We start from the raw sequence: 26,292 nt of genomic DNA on the forward strand, positions 1-26,292 counted from the left end.
AAAAAGAGCGAAACAAAGAAAGAGGGAGAAGAAAATGAGAATGAAGAGAGAGAGCAAAGAGAAGACAAATTGAGAAATTGAGTCATGAAGAAAAGAGAATAGTGAGACAGAGAAAGCAAATTAAAGAAAATGCAATGAATGAGAGTGAGCTATGAATAGAGACAGAGAGAAAACATCAAAGATAGAGGAGAAGAGATGGACAGATAGGAGGAGGAGAGAGACAAAGGAAGATAAAGAGGAAGCAGGAGAGAAAGGAGAAGGAGGACAGAGCGAGAGAAAAAAGGAGACAGAGGTAATGATTGAGGAGTAAGAGAAGGGGATTAAATAGTAGTGATGGAAAGAAAGAGAACAAGAATGAGTGAGGAACACAAAAGAAAGAGCATGAGAGGGACAGAGAGAGGGCATGATGTTGCGAGAGTGACTGAGGAAGAAGGGAAACGGGAAATCAAAGTAGGTAGATGAGAGAGAGAGAGAGAGAGAGAGAGAGAGAGGAAGGAGGAGATTAAGGGGAAAAAAAGAGAGAAGCAGATAATGGAGATAGAGAGGCTATGGAAAAGGAGAATAAAGAGCAAAGAGAAGACAGAGAGAAAGAGTCATGAGTCATGAAGAAAGGAGAATAGTGAGACACAGAGAAAGCATCAAAGATGGAGGAGAGATGGACAAATAGGAGGGAAGAGAGAAACAAAGGAAGATAAAAAAAGAAGAAGGAGGAGAGAAAGGAGGAGGAGGGAGTGAGAGCAAAAAAGAGACAGAGATAGTGATTGAGGAGTAACTGAAAGATGGAGGCAGAAAAGAGAATGAGGCATGGTAAGCAGAAGATTGGAGATGGAGAGAATAAAAGATTAGGCTAATGTAGTGATGGAGAGAAAGAGACCGAGAGTGAGTGAGGAACACAGAAAAGAAAGAGCATGAGAGAGACAGAGAGAGGGCAGGGAAATAGACAGAAATGATGTAGCGAGAGTGACTGAGGAAGGAGGGAAATGGGAGACCAAAGAAGGATACAGAAGGGGAGGGAAAACAGAGCAAAAAAAGAGCAAAAGAGGGAGGGGGTAGAGTGAGCGAGTGAAGAAGAGAGAGAGAGAAAAGAGGCAGAGAGCTGAGAGGAGTGTGTGTGGAGGGGGGCTCTACAGACAGGCTCTCCTCCTCTAAGCAGCTTTCCTCTGGAGGCGAGGTCACGCAAGGTCACGGTGGGATTACACTTTTGGCAAACAGGCGGAGGCTCCCCTCGCACTGAGGCAGCATCAGCGGCGGCGGCAGCATCAGCGGCAGAAGCAGAGCCCAAGACAGCAGCTCCCCGATGACTCGAACCTGGCTGTAATAAAGCCAAGGCCAGCTTGAACCTACAAACAAAAAAGCCAACAGCCTATCGATCGGCTGCCGTCGACTTTTTCGCACCCGTGTCGGGAGGTTGCCTGTGCGCAGACAAGACTGCAGCCTGAGGATGTGCCGAGAAAAACTCCCTCTCTCGCTTCCAAACCAGACACGTCTCCAGCACGGCCGGTGCAATTCTTCACATATTAATCCCTGACCTGCGGTTGCTATGTTTGGAAGGATAATACCATCATGTTCCCGAGCAAAGGCTCTGATCAGATGCTGCGTCCATTTCCCCTTCCTGAACTCTGAGCCGGAAATAGACAAACTGTCTTTAATGTGATAAGATTCCTGTATTTCCTTCCCCGTCTCTTTGTAGTCTGGTGTCTATATGATTAAATTAGTGCTGTGTGTGGCGACGAGGTACAGTGTCTGGTCCTGGAGGTACTGGATTTGCAGCACAAAGTTGGCACAAATATGGAGTCAATCAGCCGGTCCTTACATCAGTGGTCTCCCATACAGTTAGCAAACCTGAAAAGCCTCCAGAAGAGTAGCATTCAATGGTACCCAAGAGTGGGTTCTCTGTAATGCTGGTACCCAACAGTGGGACCTCTGTAACAGTTGGTCCTCCGTAATGCTGGTACCCAACATCAGTACCTTGGTAACAGTGGTACCTCCATAAGGCTGGTACCTAAGAATAGTACCTGCAAACAGTGGTGCCTCCATGATGCTCATGACAGTGGGACCTCTGTAACAATGGTACACGCGTAATGCTGGTACATAACAGTGGTACCTCTGTAATGCCGGTACCCAACAGTGAGACCTTCATAACAGTGGGACCTCTGTAACAGTGGTATCTAAATAATGGTGGTACCCAACAGTGGCACCTTCATAACAGTAGGCCTTCATAATGCTGGTACCCAACAGTGGAACCTTCATAACAGTGGGACCTCCGTTATGTTGGTACCTAACAGTGGTACCTCCGTAACAGTGGGACCTACATAACATTGGAACCATGTAATGCTGGTACGTAACAATGATACCCCAAAACAGTAGTACCTCTGTAATGGTGGTATCTCCAAAATGCTAGTACCTAACAGTGGGACCTCAATAACAATGGTACCTCTGTAGTGCCGTAAAAGTGGTATCTCCAAAATGCTAATACTTAACAGTGGCACCTCCGTAACAGTGGTAGCTCCAAAATGCTGGTATGCCCTACATAACAGTGGAACAATGTAATGCTGGTGTGTAACAGTGATACCACTGTAACAGTGGTACCACGTAACAGTAGTACCTCTGTAATGGTGGTACCTCTATAATGCTGGGATCTAACAGTGGGACCTCCATAACAGTGGTACCACTGTAACAGTATGTAACAGTAATCCCTCTGTAATGGTGGTACTTTCATAATGGTCCTACCTCTACAATGCTGGTACCTAATAGTGGTACCTCCGTAGCAGTGGGACCTACGTGACAGTGATACCACAGTATCAGTGTTACCCGTTAACATTAGTACCCATGTAATAATGGGACCTCTGTAATGGTTGGGCCCAGTTTACAGTGGTACCTCCGCATTTGGCCCTGCAGTGGAAAAGGAATACCATCTTGTGCTCAAGCAAATGCTCTGATTTGATCATGCTCCTGAACTCTGAGCCGGAAATGGACAAACTGTCTTTAATGTGATAAGATTCCTGTTTTTCCCTCCCCCCCTTTGTAGCCTGGTGTCCATATGACTAAATTAGCCCGGTGTGTGGCGACGAGATACAGTGTGTGTGACCTGGTCACCCTGGAGACACACTTCTTAATCAACGTTTCCTCAGTGGCGGGGGTCAGGCGGAGTGGAGGCGCTCGCTAGCCTCCGGTGCTGCTTTGAAGTTAATTAAGATGCGTTGGAGCTCAGTGGAGAGGATTCATTAAAGCCGCAGCCAATCTGAAAGCCGCGGCCGCTCCAACGTAGACGCTCCGTCCAGGAGGGCTTAAGCCCAGAGAGGAGCTTCCGCCTCCAAGGCCACGTCCTCCAAAGCCAAGCGGCTCGCCACGAACACATCAAAACCACTAGAGCTCCATTCGTCTTGACAGTGACCCCGGGTTCACGCACTCTAGACGCTTCGCGCTGACAGCCGAAGTGTCTTCAAGCTGTCGTAACGGTTTTGAATTAGCAAACAAAGTCAGAAAGGCCGAGGGATTCACCAGGACTTCACAGATCACCACGGCCTTTTACATATTCATGTCGATGTCTATCGTACACGGATATATGCGCATGTCTTTGGCCTACTTAACGTCATTAATATTCTCTTTAGCTGCTTAGAGAAGTAGTTCTCCGTTTCAGTCCTCCTGGACCCTAGTGCAGCCCCTCTTACTTAGCTTACATGATGTGGTAAACAATCCTAGTGCTAACTGGCCAGTTCATTAGGAACCCTTACCTTGTAGCTCCACCATGCTGATGTACGTTTCAGAGCCCAGTTGTAAGTTTGTAAGTTTGTGTTGGTCTTCTTAAATAGTGCCCATGACAGACGGCTGTCAGACGTTATTATGTTGGTGTCCAGGCTTTTAATTCAGAAATAGGTGACATTTTCATGCTTAGTCATGCTGGTAAACCTGCTACTGTATGTCAAGATTGGGCAGGTTGATCACAAATGTAGACCAGATTAATTTTTTTAAATCGGTGAAATCTTTTTCCACTATTGTGCCAAACTATTGTACCCAAATACTTCACTATGAAAGGTTAAAAGGTTTCCTGCTCCTGTAAAGTTGACATGTGTAAAATGTTTTTTCTATATGTAAAGATTTGGAGCATATTTATTGGAATCTTTATCATGTTTCAAATGTTTCAAACACAGATTAATGTTGAGATTAACAGTCAAATACTAAAAACACATGTTGGCAAAGATAAAAAAAACATAAGCCAATTGTTCTTTATTTTTCCTTAAAATTTTTATTTGATTACAATTTAGATGCAAAGCACCTAATAGACCTGCTTTGTAACTCAGTCACCAGGCCCGTAGCCAGGGGGGATCGAAGGGTTCGTTCGATCCCCCCCATCCCCCCCTCAGCCACCCCAACTCCCCTCCTGCCCCCAGAGTAGTGACGAGTAAGAAAAATGGTTAACGTTTCTCTTTACACATTTTGTTCAGACTGTTTTACACCAATCCAGTAGGTGGCGGCAATTCCCCCATTTCTGTTCTTAGCTTGTGGAAAGAATAAGAATCAGGGGAAAGTTACTTGACAAAATGGGTAAAAAAGAAGACAAGGAGCGAAAACGGAAGAAAACGGCGGTAACATTGTCCCAAAATATTGGTGACTTGTTCAAAAAAAGGCCCAAAATCGGTAAGCTGCTGAGTGCAGGGCTTCTATTTCTTTACAACTCCCCTGCATTAACAGTGCCGGGCTCGGCTTAGCCCAATAGTATATTGTACATGTAACACCGGGTTATTACTGTTATTATTGTGATAACTCTAAAGTCTGGATTTTAGTTGAATTTTAAGAAATGTAGGTTAAGTGACAATAACATTCAGTCACTCACTTTGCAATGCTGACGATCAAGCTAGGGTGTATTTTACTCTCAACATGCCTGTGGCTCCTAAGGCCATATATAAAATACAGTATAGAGGTGTAAAAAGGGGGTTAACCTCTTAACACGCCCTGGCCCGCCGGCGGGCCAGAAAAATATTATATTTAATATCTGGCTGTGTTTATGAATACTTATAGGTTCAATAGACACCCAATATGCCATTTTAAAGCTTTTCAGTTATCTAGCCTATTTAACCGTATCTCCTTTCAGAAAATAAACATTTAGGGCGAAATATGCCTAGTTATGAAATATTATTTTCATATTTGCGTTTTTCGTACGTCCATATTTGATCGAATGCGGACATGTTATACACCATTCTAACCGTCTGCCTCTCCGGATTACGGAACTGTGTTTAGAGTTTAAATCTGCTTGTGTTTCGCTTTGTGTTTAACTATAAGTTAAGTTAACGAAGTCCCAGCACAGTTGTAGGAAGACAGAACACTTCAATTTATATTATTATTAATTCATGTTTAAGTTTTAATGACAATACCGATAGTGAAGTAATTCTTATCTATTTATGTCAATAGTAGAGAGATAGACAATAAAGGACAGCAACATCAGAGACAAACAATGGAGGGCAGCAACAGAGACAATGGAACAAAGCAACAGACAACTGAGGTGAACAACAGAGACAGACAATGAAGTCTAGGTTCATAAGGACAGCAACAACAGATTCACAACAAACTTATAATAAATAAAATATGTCTAAATTAAAAGGTTTGAAGTGTGCTCGTGTATTTAGGGGGCATTGGAGTAGAGAGCCAAATGAAGTCCACTTTTGGGGGAAAAAGATCCCCCCCATAACAATGCTGGCTACGGGCCTGAGTCACTCATGTTTAGCAGGCTAAGAAATTGTCCACAAGAAGGCGATGTTAGTGCACCAATAGCTTCCAGTGCATGATGTTCCAGATGCAAGTAGCTCCTCTCTTTTTATTTTACATTGCATTGTGGTTTAATGGTACACATTGAAAAGATTAAAACTAATTATTCATAGTGTATGCATAGTGGATTTCTATGTGTAGTCAGGGAATTTCTGCTTTCTATTTATTTATCTTTTTTTGTAAAAAATGCTTCTTGGTGATATATCTTATACTGTTGGAAATTAATACCGTTATTTTTTTATTTTTAATGGATCTACATGGCATTGGCAGAGAAGATTTGGCCATTTTTTCATGGGCACAACTGACAAATGCATGTTCTTTACAAATGTGTCTATATTTAAAAGGGAAATTAAAAGGCTTTCCATTGATAATAGATTTATTGCCAAGAAACATTGAGACAACAAAGAAATACCAAATCTACCAATCACAAATTTCCTTACTTTTTGTTCTATGTTTATATTATATACTCAAAAAAAAAAATATATATATATATATATATATATACTGGTTAGTAGGGGTAGGCATTATTATATCGTATACAATATATCGTGACACAGAAGTATCATGATATTAAAAATCCATATTGTGATAATAGGGCTGTTCTGTCTTAAAAATTGTCTATTATTTACTGTGAAGCTTTAGGTGTATTTATTGTATAATTGTTTTAGTTTGCAGTGTATATGCATGCACTAAATATTCTGCAATATTATTTGCTGCATTATATTATTTATTTTGCCACATTATGATTATTCTGTTATACTATTATACTATATTTATGAAATGAATGAATTATTTTAATTTTTCTATATCGCCAAGTATATCGTTATCACAACAATACCCTGAAATATTGTGATATTATTTTAGAGCCATATCGTCTAACCCTACTGATTAGTATTAGTGTGAAGTAAACAATTGCCACAGCCAGTGTTTTTTTTTGTAACACAATTTTATAAAACACACTTTTCTACCTTCTTTACTTTAAATGTAAACCTCAAACAGTAATGAATGTTGCCCTTGGCCCTTTATTGTTCTCCTGGGTCCTTTATGTGCCTCTGCCCACAAAAAAACATTGCACTTTGCCCACCGAAACACACAGAATGGTCCATCATCCAACTAATATCTGGTCAGTGGTGGTCCTATGGTAGCCCATTTCTTTTGATGGATGGGGTATAGGCTAAAAACTGTGCAGATGGGCTACAGTTAGTGACTGTGGAAACCATAGGCTGCTGTACTCTGTACCACTTCTCATTCTTCCAGAAAGCGAACACACATCCCGGCAGGCCTGCTGCGGCCGCCAGCCGTATGCCTGGAGCTCTGGAACAGGCAGCCCGTCTCCTGCAGCATGATGGAGGGATCCAGAGAGGAAGAAGTCCCTGTCCAAGGTGCTCCGAAGCCCTCAGGCTAACTGTGATGAATGGAGCCCCTAATGTCGGCAAACACTTTATCTCTGCTTCATCTGTTTTCATTAGGCAGCCGCAACCTTTGGCTTGGACGGAGCGCTCCGCTGCTCCCCGGACTGCTAAAGACGGAGCCGGGGCGGCAGGCATGTCCCTGCCTACGGCCTTTTAACAGGGCCTCCTCCCTGCTGTTGCCTGCCTTCCTGCCTGCCATTAGGAAAATGTGTACAAGATAAAGCCTGGGCTCTCAACCAGGTGGGTGTTTTATGTTTTTTAGAATGCTTTTAATCTAACGTTTTGTTTAAGTTCAAATCAGGAAATGCTGGAGGAGGAGCTGGGAAATCGCCAGATTAACAGGGAATTCCACTGGTTCTCAATTAATGCATAATTCAGTGGTTGAAACACATCAACCACTGTGTAAGCAATGTCATCCAGAGTGATTTAATACAGTATAAATACATATAATAATATGACTACTTCCTTGTCTCTACAGCCATTATTCCATTATTACCCATTTTTTCACATCCTTTATAACTATTCTCCTCCTTTCTCCCTGTTCTTCAATGCTCAGAAGAGACCACCACAGAGATACAGCTATTATTATTTGGTTGGTGGGTCATTAATTCTCAACACTGCAGTGATTAGCATGGTAGTGGTGTATGAAGTGTTAGTGCTGACACAGTGAGTGGATCAGAGACAGCAGTGCTGCTAGAGTTTTTAAACATTGTGTTTAACCACTCAATGTCCTACACTCTGTATTACAGGGGTCGCCAATTAAGTTTGTATATTTTTCAAGCCATTACGTGGCGGGCCACACAAAAAAAAAAAAAAAAAAAAAAAAAAAAAAAACTTTTGGAAAATGAAGTATAATGGAATGAAGTGCTACAGACTAGTAGCTCTCCAGCCCAGAGGGTTGTTGAACCCAATTGCAGAACAGTTGAATTTAAAGCAGGAAAACCCAAGAAGAAAGGAAGAAAGGGATCGAACCTGTATCGTTAGGGTTGCGGTCCAATACACTAACGTTGCCCTGGCTAGCGAATTGGGACACGAGCAGGAAAAAAATGCCCTTATAAGGAAATAGGGAGCCTGAGATCGGGTGGAAACTAAAGTCACGTCAAGCGCGACAGAGAGAGACAGGGGAGGAATGTAGAAACAGGGAGGTGGTTCTAATATTCTGATTGGACTGTAACTTATACAAGATACAATGGCCCCTGTCAAAGAATGGAATCTACAGATTAGGCAGCAATTGAGCAGTCAGTCTTAAAAATAAATGATAAAAACCTATAACACTTTGCAGGAACCACACTGTCATGGCCAGATGACTGCAGGTCAGAACATCTCCAAAACATCAGGCAGGTCTTATTGGGCTGTTCCAAGTATGCAGTGGAGAGTACCTACCATACGTGGTCCAAGAACATCCAACCGATGAACCGGCAGCAGAGTCATGGGATCCCAAGACTCCATGCGATCTGTGCATATTTACAGTCTACTATAGAGGTATGTAATTTTAATATAACAATCAGTGTCAATACATATGTGTACATCCCAACTAACAATTTTTTGGTTAGTCCATTATAATTAACAATCTGGCAAATTTTCTGAATGTTATTAGAATGGTATCATTGCAATGTTGCTCAACATTCTTATAACAATCTCTATAGGCCTGTCACGATAATAATTTTTGTGATAAACAATATTATTGTCATTTTAACACCATTAAATTGAACAATAAAAATAGACTAGCATAACAAATCAATTATACTGTACCCTTATTAAGACAACACATTTTCATTAATCATTGTTTGAAAAAAAAAAACAACTATTTTTCGCACTATAAACACATTTTGCACATTTTAGAATAATTTAATGTCCACAAAATCAGTCAGTGCGCCTGCTAAAGTGCAGCGTTGTATCAATTTAGTTCTCTATTTCCCCATTTAGTTCTCTAGTTTCGCCATTTAGAGGTGAGTGTTATCGACCTGCTGCTAACCCTGGCTAGCACTGCTGGAGCAGCATTAGCGGTTAAGGTCTTAGTGGTAATCTGCGTTACTTATCCAAATTAACAGTTTTCAGGAGAGAAATCTGGGTAAATTGAAACATCCAGCGCTCATTTGACTTCAAAAGAAAGTGTTTTTTTTTTTTATTTCAGTTTTACTTATAGTTTACTTAACTTAGCTTTACCTAAAATTAAAAGAGAAACATGGCGAAACCCCTGTTCCTTACTAGTGTTGCATAATGCGCTTTAAAATGCACCTTGTGTATGAAAATATACCAGAAAATAGACGTTTATTGATATTGCGCCTTATAATCTGGTGCTTCTTATAGTGCGAAAAAATAAGGTACTTACTGCAGTCTATTCACACTGTGTGTATGGATTCACAGTTATGGTTTGGTCAATTAGCATGATTGGCAAAAATACTGTAGCCTGGTATATATATATATATGTATGTGAACAAACATACAAATAAACACAATAAACATAATGTAATTATCGTGACAGGTCTAGTTCTCCATTAAGGCTCGGATTAGGCCCCAAACACATTTTGTAGATGCACATAAAAGACACAAAGCCGGGGTTTAATATCTGATGTAAGCTTTACTTTCAAATCCTGTTACATTTAGAACTGGCAATCTGAACATAAAGAAATGCCAAACCCAGGAGAAAAAAAATACAAAACAAAAATAAAAGGTACAAATGGTCTAATTACCAGTTATTGTCACAAACAACCCTGTACAGCCTTAAGAATGAAGTAATAAAAAAGCTTTTTACAGCACATAATTTTACTGAGTGCCAAAAAAAAGAAATACAAACAAAAAAATGATACTTGAGCCTTATTGAGTCATAAAATACATAAAAAAAATTGCAAAAAGCAAACGGACTGTGCTGAAAACAAAAATGTCAAGGTAACTGAACTCGTTTTTTTTTTTTCTTTTTTTCCTTTTTTTTTTAAAGTAGAAAAACATAAGTGCTACGAGCTAGAAAGACAAGAGAGCAATTCCATGCATCTTTTGAAGGGCTAAAAAGGTAGTCTGGCATAATGCACAATGATGTCAGAAATGAAAAAAGAAAATAAAGTACTGCCGCTTCGCAATTAGGCAAACGAAAGAGGAAAAGAATAAGTGCTTATAAATACTGGTGTCAGCGCAGGGAGGGACGTCTGTCCTCCACTTCCTGCCCACACAATCGGACAGGACAGCGCTGCAGCCATCTTCTTTTACATAATGATTACGCGGTGTGCCAAGGCAGGCCGACCAACAGGGATCTCTGCCCAGCGGACATTCGATCTGAACGAATTCCAGACGAAATGGGTCCCGAGAATCAGTTAGACTCACTCTCAGGGCTTCCAGGCCACTCTTTCCTCCAGTCAAGTGGCATTAGAGCATAAAAGAACGTATTGAGTCGGTGCCTCAATAAGAAAACGAAGGGTTTGGGGGAGGGGGCTCCACTTAAGATACGACATAGCACTTAGACTGCATGCTGGGCATATATGCAGAGGTCAGTTTCCTTTTCAACATGGGTCGAAAATGTAGCAAATAGTTAAAAAAAAATAAATAAATTTAAAGGAAAAAAAAAAAAAAAAAAAAAAGAAGAAAATAGCTTTGTTGGAATACCAACACGCCTTCTGTTAGCTTAGCCGTTAGCCGTAATGCAAGCGCCAGCATTTAGAAATTCACAACTTGGTCTGAAAAACACACATCTTCATCCCAATTCACCTTCTCCAAAGGCAAACGACAAAAAAGAGCTTAATTAGGGAGGGAGCACTTATAGCATCCAAAGGTCACCTCTATAAATAATGCTCCAGGGGTTTCTTCTTTCTTAGGAGTGTTAACTCTGATCTCAAATGTAACTAAAATCAAGGGTTTCTAACCTTGGAGGATTTTCTGTACTTCGTACAGTCTGTAGATAGTCCTAGCTTAACTGAAAACCAAAATACTTTCAATAGGGATAATTAATAAAATTGGAAGCCATATATTCTTGAATTACTCAGTTACACATCGAAAACATTCTTTATTTTTAGCATTTTTGACATGGCTATAGCTATTTTAGCATCTCATACAGTTATGTTGTTGTGGTTAATGACTAACTGTAGAAACTGTAAGAACATGTACCGTTTTCCCCCAGTATCGCTAAACGCCTGCTCTTTAAGATTAGAACCAATCACTGTCAGGGAGCGATCTTATTACAAGCAGTTCAATGGAAAGTCTTAGTGATTCCAGCCATAGTTAGGGGGAAGTTTAAGACTGTGATTATTACCAATAAATAGTTAAGGGGAGGTTTCAGAGCAAAAAAACATGGGAATTAGAACCAATCGCTGTCAGTGGAAAGTCACAGAAAAAATATAATTGGCATTAGAACCAATCACAGTCAAGGGGAGACGCAAAACAGAAGAACAAGGCAAAACACTGAGTTAGGGGGGAGGTCTTAGAATAAAAAAACATTGGATTTCAGTCATAGTCAGGTGGAATTTTGAGAAAGACTGTACTTAGGGCCAGTAATAGTTAAGTGGCGGTCACAGAATAAAAAAACAATGGGGTTAGAACCAATTGCTGTCAACTGGAGGCCCCAAAACAAAGATTATGAGAATTAAAACAAATCACAGTCAGAGGAAGGTATCAAAAAAAAAAGATTAGGACCAATCCAGGTTAGGCAGTGGTCCCATATCCAATGCTTAGAACCAATCACAGTCAAGGGGAAGTCTCCAGCCACAGTTAGAAGGAGGGAGGGGGAAGTCACAGGACAAAGACCATTGGAATTAGAACCAATTCCAGTCAGGTGAAGGTCTCAAAAACTATTGATTTTGACCAATAATAGTTGGAGGGGAGACCCTAAAACAAATAACATTGGGATTATAACCAATCACAGTCAGTTAAGGGCTTAGAACAAAGGATTGACTTTTCACAGACAGGGGGAGGTCCCAGAACAAACAAGGCAGAAATTATGGACCAGTCACAGTCAGATGGAGGTCTTAGAAGAAATAAGGCGATGATTAGAATGTACAAAGTCAATTCACATCATTATTTTGGCGAACAAGATGCTGTTTTACTTCAATTGAGGTTGAAATCTACTGCCAGCTTTAACATACTGTATATCGAAGAACCAAACACCTTGGAGCATTATTATACAGCAGTTCCTCAGATTCATTTCTAAATATTTATGTAGTTAGAGTATCATTGTACACTAGCATAAAGTGTTCATTTCATTACGAATTTAAGATTCAATCATATCGATTCGTTTGGGAAAAGTGCAACTTTTTACAGCACTGTGCAAAACTGGCGTTTCGAATTTTAGCCTGGTCCTTCGGTGCCCAGGTGAACGTCTACTAAGCGCCTACTGTTCTAGTCTTTTTATTTTTTTAAAGGAGCAGCACAACGCTGGCTGCTGATTGGCCTAAATCTGTTTACAACATCAATAGCTTTAGAATCATAGAATCACATTTCCAACCAGTCATATACCAGGTAGATATCAAGTGAGGAGGCATTCGCACTGAAGGCTAAACGCCGCCATTGTGGTCTGACAAGGTGGTTAGAGGAATTGGCATTAAATAATTTTTTTTTTATTGGGTTTAAGTGCTTTCTGTCTGAAATGTTTATTTTTTTTCTAAAATGTTAAGTGCAATTAAAACTCAAAAATAAAATAAAAATAAGGGGGGAACATAGAATTGTAGTACCATGTTTGCCCGCTTTAGCGAAAGCAACGCTTCCACAAAACCTCCTCCAAATAATGGCTGCCTCCACATTGCACTTAAGAGCCATTATCCAATGAGATCTTCATAATAGCTTGTTAGTACAGGATATATATTTATATATGTATATATGTATATATTTATATATTGTACATTTCAAAGGCTCATAAAAAAACGAAACAAAATGAACAAACGAACAAAATGCAACCAGAACAAAAGAAATGTTAAGACACAGAAGGCCACCGATATACCACTGTTTTTCTCATAGCTTCACTCAACGAACCCCAGCTACCTCTGTATCACTTTAACATTAACCAACGAAAAGTACATTCATTCAAGTCATTTTGGAACAGGTTCTCTTTTTTTCTTTTTTTTTTACACAAAAAATTACAAAAAAGCTCCAAAAAGCACCATTGAATCGGCCTTATGTGACTGGACTCGTCCCGTCACCTCATAAATCTTCTTAAATGTATAGGTGCACATTACATACGATAGCTATGCACAGGGCGCTCGACTGGTCTGTCGCTCATCTTCACTCATCTCCTCTCTTCTTCTGCCTACAGAAGACGGCTGGCCGCTCCACCTTAAGGTAACTATAATATATTGGCACAATCTGTGGCAACCGATAGTTATGGCGAAGGTGGTGTGGTTCTCAAGAACGTGGTAGACGGACAGCCCTTATGGGGAGACCAGGATTGCTTGGGCCACCAGCATGCCCTTGAAAGGCTTGTGCGAAGAAAAAACAAAACGAAAAAAAACGAAATAAAAAAGAAAATACATAAAACGAACAAATTTTTTTAACAGCTAAACCTTACTGCCATCAGCTGTTGCCTGACTGGCAAAGAAAGAACGGGGCCTTCAGCCTGCTCCCGGAGGCCAGATCAGTGTTTCCGAAAACCAGTCAAACCCAAGAGGCGAGAGATTTCGAGGAGGAAGGGTGGGGTGGAGGGAGGGGCTACAAAACTATGTACAGTTCGATAAATAATCAAGTGCGTGGTTTGAGGCGTCTGCTTGAGGCTCGAAAAACAAAACGAGGCTCGAAAAACAAAACGATACGTTTCCTGTTGTTTCTCATTCGTTCTTTTGTTTTTCCTTTTTCTTTTTTTTTTCTTTATTTTCTCTTTGTCGTGCTGCAAACGCCCCCCCTGGGATATTCCGTATCGAACCCCTAATGACATAGAAAACAATCGTAACACATAGGCGAGCATGCTATCTGATGCTTTGTAAAAAGGTCGGCATACTAATGCACAAAAATGTTGAGCGCTTGCACGTTTGCATCTTCTTTGTTTTCTCTTTTTTTTTCTTTTTCTCTCTGGAAAAAATAAAACGAAATGATCCTAGATAAAGCACTACTATTGGTTTCCTGTTCATTCAAAAATCTGTGTTAAAAACCAAACGGAAACATCGTTTAAAAACAACCGAAACAAAAAGGAGTAATAATAAAATTTCGATTGACAGAACAAAGAAAAAAAAGCAGCTTTGATATAAATGCATCGAGCACGTACAGCCTTTTTCCTTTAGACGTGTTCCGTTCCTGATAGACGTATGTGTGTGAAAGTTTGTTTCTTTCGTGAGTTTTTTTATTTATTTTTTTGTCGTGTTCTCCGTTAAATTCTCAGGAGCAGCGTTTTGTTTTTGTTTTCCGGCTGCTGACGGAAAGAAGATCCGATCGGTGACTCCTGACGGCCAAAGAGGTGCTCCGGGGATGAGAGTGGAGGATGAAGAAGAAGAAGAGATGGAGGGAAAGAATGAAATGAAATGTTGGTTGAGAAGGAGGTAGGTTAAAAAACTGGGGCGGGGGGTCAGACGGTTTTCGCTCTCTCCGTCAACCCCAGGTAGGCCAGGAAGGAGTGCTTGGGTGACGCGGGCGACGATGGAGGCGTGGCGTGTGAGGAAGGGCGTGGCCAGAGTCTGGAGAGGAAGGGGGAGGAGGAGCGTGATGGGGAGGGGCTGTGGAATGTGAAGCGACGGGCGGTGAAGAGTGTGGTGAGGGGGACCAGGAGGTGCGCCGGGTCGTAGGTCCTGCACGGATCGGAGTAGCGGGCGGCCAGCGAGGCCCCCCCATTGGCCGAGAGGTAGTGCGGGCTGGCCAGAGCGCCGTCCGGCTGCTGTTTGTTGGAGATGGACAGGGCGACGGACTGCAGCGCCTGCGACGCGCTCAAGCTCATGAGCGGACTGCTGCTGCTGCTCCCCCCGCTGCTACTTCCACCGCCCTCCAGGAGCACCAGGGGCTCGTGGCCGTCTGCGCCCCCGCCCAGGAACAGCGCGCCTTGCTGGACTTCTCCCGCCTCCTCGCCGCCCCCTTCCCCGCCCTGGTGCTTCTTGAGGTGGCGGCTGTAGACGAACGGGTGCGTGGTGGTGAAGGGGCAGCGGGCGCAGCCGAACGTCTGGCGGGGGGCGTGTTTGAGGCGCTTGTGCAGGTTGAGGTTGTCCTTGCGCTTGCAGCTGTAGCTGCAGCGGTCGCAGTGGAAGGGCCGCTCGCCCGTGTGCACGCGCACGTGCTCGATCAGCTTGTTGGCCGTCTTGGACAGGTAGCCGCACTGCTCGCAGCGGTAGTGGTTGCCCAGGCGGTGGGCTCGCGCGTGCCTCTCCAGCTCCGCCTGGCTGGCCCACGACGCCTGGCAGATGCGGCAGCGGTGCTCCGGCTTGCAGTGCGTCTTCAGGTGGCACTCCATGGCTGCCGGCCTGTTGGTGGAGTAGACGCAGAGAGGGCACCTGGGTCACAGAAGACAAGGAGGACACGCAAAAAAAAAAAAAGAAAAGGGGGAAAGCGTAGGAAGCACAGGGACGGGGGGAGGGAGGACATTTAATATTGCGAGGGTTTTTTCTTTTTTTCTTTTAAACAAAAATGGAAAAAAGAACACGTAACACAAACACACATACACATACACACAATGGACGAAGGGGAAGGGATGAAGGATGCACTTAATGTATCTGACCCTGAGTGATGTGTGCGGCAGCTATTGTGTGTTTGGTTTTGTGTATATATTGTGGTTGTGGTTGTCATGTGGTGACCATGTGGTTCGTATTCATGTCCGTGTGCATCGTGTAGGTTTGTACTATGTGTGCAGTAGTAGTAAGCAATGTGCAGTGTGTGGGTAAGTGCGTGTGTGTTTGTATGTATGCGTGCATGAGTGTGTGTGTGTGTGTGAGAGAGAGATGTTTTAAGTGAGAGTTTGCGGACAGGTTTGAAACGGGGGGATTCAGACGAAGGTAAGTGAATAAATGAGTGGCACTTACATTTAAATAGCACCTTTCATCTGCTCAGGGCCCCAAAGCGCTTCACAAACCCTGCAGAACAGAATGACCTCAGAAAGCACACCATGAAGAGCGCTTCTCTACCTCCCCGCTGAACCTCAAACACTACGGCGCCCTCGCTCTCTCTCTCTATATCTATCTATCTCCCTCGCTCCCTCTCTCGCTCGCTCGCCCTCGCTCTCGCAGCAATACAGCAAACTCTCTCTGGGAAAAGGCTCAGAGTTTATGTAAACATTTCTGGATCAATTACTTACAAAACATGAGCAGACTAGGATCCGACCGATACAAAAAAAACTAGTCCCAAACCTCAGAAAAAAAGGTTAAGAAGCTAAAAATCAGATCTAATACCTAAAATATTTTTCAGAGAATATAAAAATCACAGTCTGAAGACATTTAAATAGTCGAAAACTGAACAGACTTCACTGGTTTGAGAAGGCATATTCACATAGGGTGCATAATGTGTTTTTTTTTTCTCTGGTCCCTGTCCACTTTCCACTTTTACTCTCTTTAATTTCCCTCTTCCACAAAAGCAATAGTTCACAGTTCTTTGCGTAACATTAACAGACTAAGGGTGTACTCACACTAGGCACGGTTTTGTTGCACTCGCACTGCATTTAAACAATCTGTGCCTGATCACTTACACAATGATCACTTACTGCTCATTTGGCTTATCAGGTTTTGCGCTGAATGCAGCACCCCCGCCATGCAAAGCACCCTCTCTCGGAAACACTTCTTTTTGATAAAAGTAGAGATAATCTGCTTTAACTTACTTGGAAATACCCGCTAAAAGTCACGGTTATCTCAGTCACGGTTACTTACATACCATGCGCTCCAGGGAGGGGGTGCTTTTCCTGATGGCGGTATTGAATTCGGTGCAAGTGAACTGTGCTCGGGCACGCTTCAGAGCAATCATACTCCTCAATTGAGCCGTGCTTTGGGAGGTAACCGTGCACAGGCGCGGCACAAATTGCCTAGTGTGAGTACAACCTTAGACACTTTTAGATACACTTTTAAAACAAAGTCTCTCACTTTATTCCCCTGTCTTTCAGCTCCGCCCTGTCAAAATTTTTCTTTAACCTTCTTTAATGCATCCCTACAACACAGAGAATAGGACAGGCTCTTTGGAGTCCAATATTCATAAATGAACAAAAATGCATGATAAGTTTAAAAAAAAAGCAGACAGATCATTAATAGTAAATTTTGTACCAAGTCTGCGTAGATTTTTCTATTTTAATAAATCTTCCTAATCTTATTCTCAGAAAAACCTCTGCACAACACTGTGCAGTATATTGTGTATCGGTCAGGCCCTAGTGCTTTTAGTACTGTTTTAATTTGTTAAACCAAGCAGAAAAATAATATTTCAAATCTTTTACCCAACTTGATAAGGCTTTTAATATCCTGTGCATCAGTATGCACTCTCTATGGATGCACTCAGTATTTGGCAACTGAAAATATTTGGCAGAAAATTAAATAAATATGTAATAAATTAAATTATGACCAGAATTACACTGCTTAAAAGAGAAATCTAGTATTAAATGGCTTTGAGTTGTAGTGAAACATGATAACGGGTATGAAATTTAGTTGACTAGCCCGTATTCATTCTCCCCCAGCATTCCCAAATACAGAGCCTTTAGTCGATGCTCCCAACAGGTTTACAGTCCTAGCGATAAGGGCATTACAGTACCAATGGAGAGAAATCAATATTTTAACACCATTAAAGTTGATTGATTAACATGAACAAATAGGTAGGATAGGGGAACAGATTGAAAAATTAATAATGTGAAAATGCATAAATTGCTGAAAATATCTTTTGTCTACATAATAATGAACTACTCAGTGACTTGTCAATCGACTTATCGTGACTTAATTTCAGGTATAAACAGTTTTTTTTCCCCCCATATAATTTTTCAGCTGTATATCCGCCATCACAGGTGATGCCACAACATAGGGAGATCCTCCTTCAGCCAACGCCTCTTTTTGAACTGCTGCTGATGCAGCATTGCTGATACATCAGCTCACAGATGCCTTGTGCTGATCGACATCACCCTAGAAGTGATGAGGGAAAAGAGCGCTGATGGCAAGCTGCATGACTGGGATTCGAACCAGCGAACTACTGGTCATAGTGGCAACGTTTTAGATCGCTGGATCACTTGGATCACAGTGTTTTTAATGAACTACCTGTGCACTTTTAAAGTTCTCAGTGCCTCGTTTTAAATGTCAAGACCTCTAAATTCTACCAATTGAGTCTGAAACTACTTGGTGTGGAGCTTGTTAATGGTGTAAAACGTTTGATTTCTTGGCAGTACCATTGTAAGCCTGTTGGGAGCATCAGCTAAAATTGCTGTATGTGATGGTGAATATTATGTATTCCTTATCAGGTTTCAGGTCCATTTAACACAGGATTTCTCCTATAAGTTAATATATGATTAGAATAAATGGCACTGCTGAGGTACAAATCTGTTGTGCTTTGTATTAACAATGTGTAAGCTAAGTGTTTAAAACTGAAGTATATAAATTACAGTAGTTTTGTATCCGACAAATTATACACATTTGATGAAAACGTTCCTAAAATTAGATATTTGATGTTGAGCTTTCTGCCAATTGTCATTTTGTTCAATTTTCAATTTCAGCCAAATAAAATTCATTTTGGTGCATCTCTAATTCTCTCTCTCTCTCTCTCTCTCTCTGCCTCATGCAAAAAAAAAAAAAAAAAAAAAAAAAGACTTCTCTCCTAGTCACCCATGGTCCAATTAGCTATTAAAACGGAAGGCTGCTTTTTTTAACCTTTAAATGTGAATCTGCTCTCCCCCTGTCCTCCTGAGAACGGCCCAGAAAATGCAGGAATGTAAAACTCAACACAAGACCTGCTGATCTACAGTGATGAACTACTCAAACTCCATTGACTCCTACTGCGCAATAATGAGCTAACTACAGATGCTAATGCTAATGATGCTAGCATGTGGAAAGCACAGCGATAAAGTGACAGGATGAGGCAATGGCATCTGAAATACACAAGACTCTATAAGACATGAATCATGTATGTCACACGGCTGGACAGATACCACAAAAAAAAAAAGAGCAGGGACTGGACTGGACTATGTACTGGAGCACTCTGGGGGGGAAAGAAAAGAAATGGTAGCCACAGAGGGGTCGGCCGGCCGGCGTGTGCTGCTGCTGCTGCTGCTGCTGCTGCTGCCGTGTGGCCGGGGAGGCTGGGTGAGTGTGCTGAGTGTGTTTAGCCGTGTTTGAGTGTTGGCCACTAGGACAGGCTGGGAAAGAACAGTGTGAACTGTAGTCTAATGGTCTTGGCAGTGGTGTGGTTTAACAGATGGAGCAGCGCTGACTGGCTCCTCATGTTTTCTTCAGATATTTCACATGCACAACCGGCCCTCTCGCCGCGGCGAGCTAACGGGGGATTTCAGATGAGGCTCTTTTGTTCCTGGAAGAGCTTAAGCCTTTAGTTCTGATCAGTCTGAGTGTTCAGGTAATGTGTGACAGGGCTGCACGTCTCTAAGGTTTAATGGCTAATGTTTAAGTTTGACTGGGGATCTAAAAAAAAAAAAAAAAAAAAAAAGAGTCTAAAAGTCTATCACAATGAAAATCCGGCATTTATTCATTATAAAGCTGGAAATAAAGGATTATATATTTTTTTATTTATCTATTATTCTTACACACATGCTACAGTACCAGTCAAATGCTTGAATTTTTTTCCTACATTGTAAAAGAGTACTGATCATATTCATCCAGACTATATATGAGCACTAGGGGTGGGCGATATGGCTCTAAAATAATATCACGATATTTCAGGGTATTTTTGCGATAACGATATACTTGGCGATATAGGAAAACTAAAATAATTAATTCATTTCAGGAACATAGTATAATAGTATAACAGTATAATCATAATGTAACAAAATAAATAATATAGCATAAAATAATATAATGCAGCAAAAAATATTGCAGAATATTTAGTGCATCATATAAACTGCAAACTAAAACAATTATACAATAAATACACCTAAAGCTTCACAGTAAATAATAGACTACTTTTAAGACAGAACAGCCCTATTATCACGATATGGATTTTTAATATCATGATATTTCTGTGTCACAATATATTGTATACGATATAATATTGCCCACCCCAAATGAGCACATAAGAAAACATGTAGTAACTTAAAAGTGTTAAACAAACCAAAATACTCTGTGAAGCATTTAGATAAAATTATCCTCTACAGAAAAAACTCTTGCTCTTCTCTCCTAGGGCGGTCCTGATGAGAGCCAGTTTCATCATACTTTGTGACTGATCTTCATTTCTCACAGTATTTTTTTTTCTTTACTTAGTTGAGTAGTTCATGGTATAATATAAATTAGAACATTACTGAAATAGAGCTTTTCACTGTATACCTGTAACTCTACCTCTTCAACTCTACCTCTACTTTACAACTGATGCTCTCAAACACTTTATTAAGAGGCAAGAAATTCAAGTAATTAACTCTTGATGAGTTCAGCACAGCTGTTAACTGAAAGCCTGAATTTCAGGTGACTCTACCTCATAAAGCTAACTGAGAAAATTCAGCCAAGGGATGCTACTCTTAAGAGTGTAAAATATAAAACATATTCTGGATGACTTCAGTATTAATCTACAATGCTGGACATTTTAAAATAATGGAAAAAAGCTGTGTCCAAACTTTTGACTGGCACTGTATATATACACATATTTTGCTATATGTTATTTAATGTATATATGTATTTTATATACATGATATTACATTGTTAGGATTATCTTCAGTAAGTATTTTGTAAAATAATTAATATAAAATAAATATTGACATTATTGAGAATGTATTTCTATGTTTATTACTTATACTTTGACTGAAGTACATATTTGCTAAGTTTCCTGGAAAATTGCATTATTTATATTTACAGTTGTGTATACCTTTATAATTTAACTAGATGTATAATTTTCATTTATATTATTGTCAAAGCTAAATTATTTATTAATTTATGAATACTCTATTTTTCTTCATGTTTATAATGCGGGAGTAAAAAACAAATATATAATAAAAAGGCCTGATGCCTAGATGTCTAGATTTAGCAGCGCTTTAACATGGGGAACTGTTAAAAAGACCTTTTTATAATAAAATGCAAATATTCCTGCATCACTCACTCCACAATTTGTGTAAAACTGGTCTTACTAATGCAGTTTTATTTTGTTTTTACAGTTTTTTAATCTATGAAAAATATCTTGGCTTATTTAAAGGATCTTTCTGCGTGTGAAAATGGATATTCAGGACCTTCCTGTGCTCTTGTCTCTGTGTGTGGAAGTGTTAACCCTGTAGGGTGCTGTAGGATCAGGTGTCAGGGACATGTTTCTAAAGGGAAAAGTGCCTGAAATCATAGTTTCATATTTACCTCATTAGATGCCCACTGATATGCATTGATATATATATAAAACAGAAAAATAGAATCAACCAATATTGGAATTGTATTATTGAATTAAATTTATTTATTTTTTGCTTAATTTGTTTCTATTTTTCTGTTCTGCAGTTTAATAATGTAAACAGGTGCATTTTTTCTGTATTTAAATGCTGCTATACCAATATCACCTGGAATTTGGTAATAAATGACATTATTTAAATTGGATTAATTAGCCAATTTCTGTATATTTTTCATGCAGTAATAATTAAAATATGAAATTATTTTATTTTGTAATATATTCCAAAGCCAGTTTCCCTCATTAAAAGTAAATAATTGTATTTATAATACATCTATAGCTAGTATAAAGTACTGGAAACACTATTTGTGCATTTAATTCTAGTGTGCCTGTACAGCTTGAGCCTCAGGTTTCAAAAAGCTAATAAATATCAGTCAGAAAATCGGCCATCAGCCAACTTCCCAGTAAACTAATCCGGGTCTAAATCAGCCGTAAAAATTCACGATCGCTCCAGGTTTAATGTTAAACCATAATCAGAACACAGGATGCTGTTTGCTTGATTTTGATTGGTCAGACACCAGGCCAGATTCATAAAACGCAGAGCTAGATTTATCACGACTTTAAGAGGAAACAGAGCTGCACTGCTCTCACATTCTCATATTTATTCACTCAAATGAGGATTACCATCTTCTGTTAGTGCCTGCATGCAAGTGTTACTATTGGGATTTTATGTTTTTTATTCTATTGTATATACAGCTCAAAAAAAAAGGACCACTTAAAAATGATGAGTCTCTTTGATTTATCCAAATTGAAAGCCTCTGGAATATAATCAAGAAGAGGATGGATGATCACAAGCCACCAAACCAAACTGAACTGCTTGAATTTTTGCACCAGGAGTAAAGCAGCATAAAGTTATACAAAAGCAGTGTGTAAGACTGGTGGAGGAGAACATGATGCCAAGATGCATGAAAACTGTGATTAAAAACCAGGGTTATTCTACCAAATATTGATTTCTGAACTTTTACAACTTTATGAATATGAACTTGTTTTCTTTGCATTATTTGAGGTCTGAAAGCTCTGCATCTTTTTTTGTTGTTTCAGCCATTTCTCATTTTCTGCAAATAAATGCTCTAAATGACAATATTTTTATTTTGAATTTGGGAGAAATGTTGTCTGTAGTTTATAGAATAAAACAACAATGTTCATTTTACTCAAACATAAACCTATAAATAACAAAATCAGAGAAACTGATTCAGAAACTGAAGTGGTCTCTTCATTTTTTCTAGAGCTGTATATAACATATTTGGTTATTTTGGGGCACAAAACATGCTCTGAGTGTTGTTCATTAAGATACATAAACTCATTAACATGGTAATTTTTGACTGGCTGTTAATCTGACGCCATATTAAATATAGTAGTGGTACAAATAAAGCGGTGTCCATTTTCATGCCAAAATGCCAAATCTGTGATTCAGAAAAGTTGTTGTATTGATTTTGGCACCCAACACAGGCACTAATCAAAACATGCCTTTAATGTGCCGTGCTATTAATCAACTCCTCAACATGTTGATTCTGATTGTTATTGAGGATATTTGTTCATTTATCTCAGCTCTAAAACAAAAGAAAGCAGCAACTAATTTGGTATGGAAATAAACCAAAGCACTGCTCACTAATTAGCATCATTAATTAGCTCATTAACATGTCAGATTTGATTGGTTGTCACTGAAGTCTCGAAAGAAGCAGTTGATTAGGTGCAATAATTGAGAATATAGCAGCTGTTTTAGTGCCAAAATGGGCCAGAAATTAGGGTCAGAATCAGCTTATTAAAATGTCAATTCTGATTGGCTGTTACCACCCAAGTCCCACCCAAATAATCTTTGTGGTTAAAAAAAAAAAAAAGCACTGTTGGGTGTCTGAGATTTTTTTGTCTATTTATTCCAAAACTTGTTGATTTTGTTTCTTACCATGGTAACTTTTTATTGGATGTTTTTGTTTTTGTTGTAACAAAATTGACAAAAAAATTTAATTAGTGATGCAGATATTTGGTTATAAACCTGAATTGGCTCACTAACACAACTGTTGCCTGCTACATTCACACAGCAGGTAAAAGTAGCCCAAATCTCATATTTATTTTTGGCTGTTCACACAAGTCTTTTTAATGTAACCCATATCTGACAACTGTCTGGCAAACATGCATAACAGAGCAATGCTTCACGTTAAGTTTCCCTTTAATCCCTGTCAGAGATTGTCCACAATCGTGTTTTACTATTTTTTTTATTCACTTTTGATGCAATCTGTAACCGTATTTGGCCAATTCATTAGAAACACTGCATGGCTGCAACATGAACCTTCTAATATCATTGGAAGAAACATACCAGTCCAAATATTTATATGAAGTCTGTTTTTTTTTTTTTTACCACTTAAACTCTCACTCACTGCTGCTGTCCATTTTTCCCTTTTACTCACAGTCATTTGCTTTCTATTTAACGCAAAACTCGATTTGGCCAATCAGACAGAGTTGAATTGCTGTAAAATTGAATATGTATTAAAAAAATGTTTTTATTTTTTCTGTTTACACAACCACACAAACAACACACCTGTGTCACATATGACGTTAAAGATTAGATTTGGGCCAAATTTCAACATCTGTGTGAATATATCAATATAAGACCCATGTAAAAAAAAAAAAAAAAAATCACTAAATCGATAAACACAACAGTGTCTGGATTAGTGTGAAAAATGGGTAGATATTTTAGTATATTTTGGATTTTTGGATATTTTTTATTTATTTATCCGTCATTTTGTCAAAATTGGCCCTAAGTGTATTAATATGCATTAGCTCAATAACAATTCTGTGTAACCGAATAAGTGATAAAAAGACAGCAGCATATTGTTAAATTACACTAGGGATTTTTTATAAATCTGGCTCGTTGTCTAAATCTAGTGAGTCTAATTTTGGTTCTAATTGGCTTTTTGTTTAAAAAATCAAGAATCGTAGGCACAAATCAGCATATCAGGGACGACTGAGGCAAATACGAAGTATGATTTTTTTTCTGTTTAACCCTCAGAAGTGTAGAGTTACTGTTCTTTCATTATGGTATTAGCTAATTTTTCTCCCAAATAAAAAGTTTAAATTAAATAAGAATAAGAATTTTGGAATTTGGATTTCTTTGCTTGTTTAGACATGCTTTAATAATTCACATCAAATCACACCATACATCATTATCATTGTATTATTGTGTTATTGTATGATTATGTTCTCACTATCAGCAGTAACTGCCACTCCTAAGGGTTAAAAGCAGCGGCGTGTTTGGAGCACCCTGAACTGAAAGCAGCACTATAGGGTGATGCTCCCTAAAGCTGTGGGGAGTGTGGCGGGTGGTGGGGAGGTGGGCAGGGGCAGGATGGGGGTGGGGTGGGGTTTATCGGGGAGGGGGCGGGGCAGTGAGGCGGTAGAGGAAGCTCGTGCTGTACTTGCTTTCCTTACTTGAGCCCTCCAGCGGGGACGGTATGGCACTTCTTGTGTTCCAGCAGCTGCTCGGGCGTCTTCATGAACTTGTGGCAGATGTCGCACTCGAACATGCGCGTGATCAGGTGGATCTGCAGGTGCCGCTCGTACATGGCCCGCGTCTTACACACAAAGTTGCAGAACACACATTCAAAGCCTTGAGGGGACAGGGGGAAGGGGGAGGGGACAGGGAGAGAGGACACATGTACATGTTTACGTTCATGTTTATTCGTCGGGCAGACGCTCTAATCCAAAGCAACACAGAAAAAGCTTGCAGACAGCAGATGGCTGCGATCGCACGAGCACGAAGCAGCCCCGCCGCGAGGAGCCGCAACCTACAGACTGCAGCCTCAGCCTACACTGCTCAGATAAAGCCTGGCTTAAGCCTAAACTATAGAAAAAAGCTTTAACTTTAACAGAACATTTATACAGAGAGGAGTTACATAGGACACTGTTACATATGAAGATGCTACAAATGGTTCTTTAACTAATGATGATAATGCGATAGAAGAAGCACTAAATTGACAAAAATGTAAATTTTGGACACATTTTTTACGTACAGTAGTGTCCACAAGGAGAAGCGTGCATCAGCACCAGACATAAATGTGGACACACCTTAAATTCAGTGTTTTTTAACAAAAAAGTGTTAAACAAACCACATCTCTGCTGGATGTTCTCAGTCAGTTTTATGAGGCACAGTCACCTGTAGGGTTGCAACTAATGATTATTTTGGTAGTCGACTAATCTGACGATTAACTTTTTGATTAGTCGATTAGTCAACAAATATTTCTGCCATGTCCTCCTTCACACAAAATGATAGAAACAGCTATAGATGAGATTTAAAAGGCACTTAAATGTCTAGATGGATTTTTTTATGTGTAAAGTACTGATATTTGGTGAGTAAATATGTTTAGGCATCTTCCAATGCGCTTCTGTGTAATGCCGTACTGTTACAAATCAACGATTAGTCGACAATGAAATTTGTAGTCAACAAATTTAAATAATCGACACTGTCGATTATATCGACTAATCGTTGCAGCCCAAGTCACCTGTAATTCAGGCTTTCAGTTAACAGCTTTGCTGAACTAATCAAGAGTTCAGCACTTGAATTTCTTGTCTCTTAATAAAGTGTTTGAGAGCATCAGTTAAAGTAAAGTAGTGAAGAGGTAGAGTTACAGGTATACAGTGAATAGTGAATATTTGATTAATGTTCTAATCCAGATTATGAGAAGCCTATGATTACTAC

At 39.9% G+C, this 26,292-nt stretch overlaps 1 protein-coding gene across 1 annotated transcript in view; it reads right to left on the reverse strand.

The window, feature by feature from the left end:
* Nucleotides 1-9,736: 9,736 nt before the first annotated feature.
* The window catches only part of znf827 (zinc finger protein 827), a 168,292-nt gene continuing 151,736 nt past the window's right edge, over nt 9,737-26,292 (reverse strand). Inside the window, exons 13-14 of the mRNA XM_022684465.2 lie at nt 25,026-25,203; nt 9,737-15,559 (exon numbers count right to left, since the gene is read on the reverse strand). Coding sequence (XP_022540186.2) covers nt 14,647-15,559; nt 25,026-25,203 — 1,091 coding nt within the window. The 3' untranslated portion in view covers nt 9,737-14,646. The remainder of the gene's footprint in view (nt 15,560-25,025; nt 25,204-26,292) is intronic.

The sequence above is a fragment of the Astyanax mexicanus genome, chromosome 7 (genome assembly GCF_023375975.1).
Source record: "Astyanax mexicanus isolate ESR-SI-001 chromosome 7, AstMex3_surface, whole genome shotgun sequence".
Classification (NCBI taxonomy): Eukaryota; Metazoa; Chordata; class Actinopteri; order Characiformes; family Acestrorhamphidae; genus Astyanax; species Astyanax mexicanus.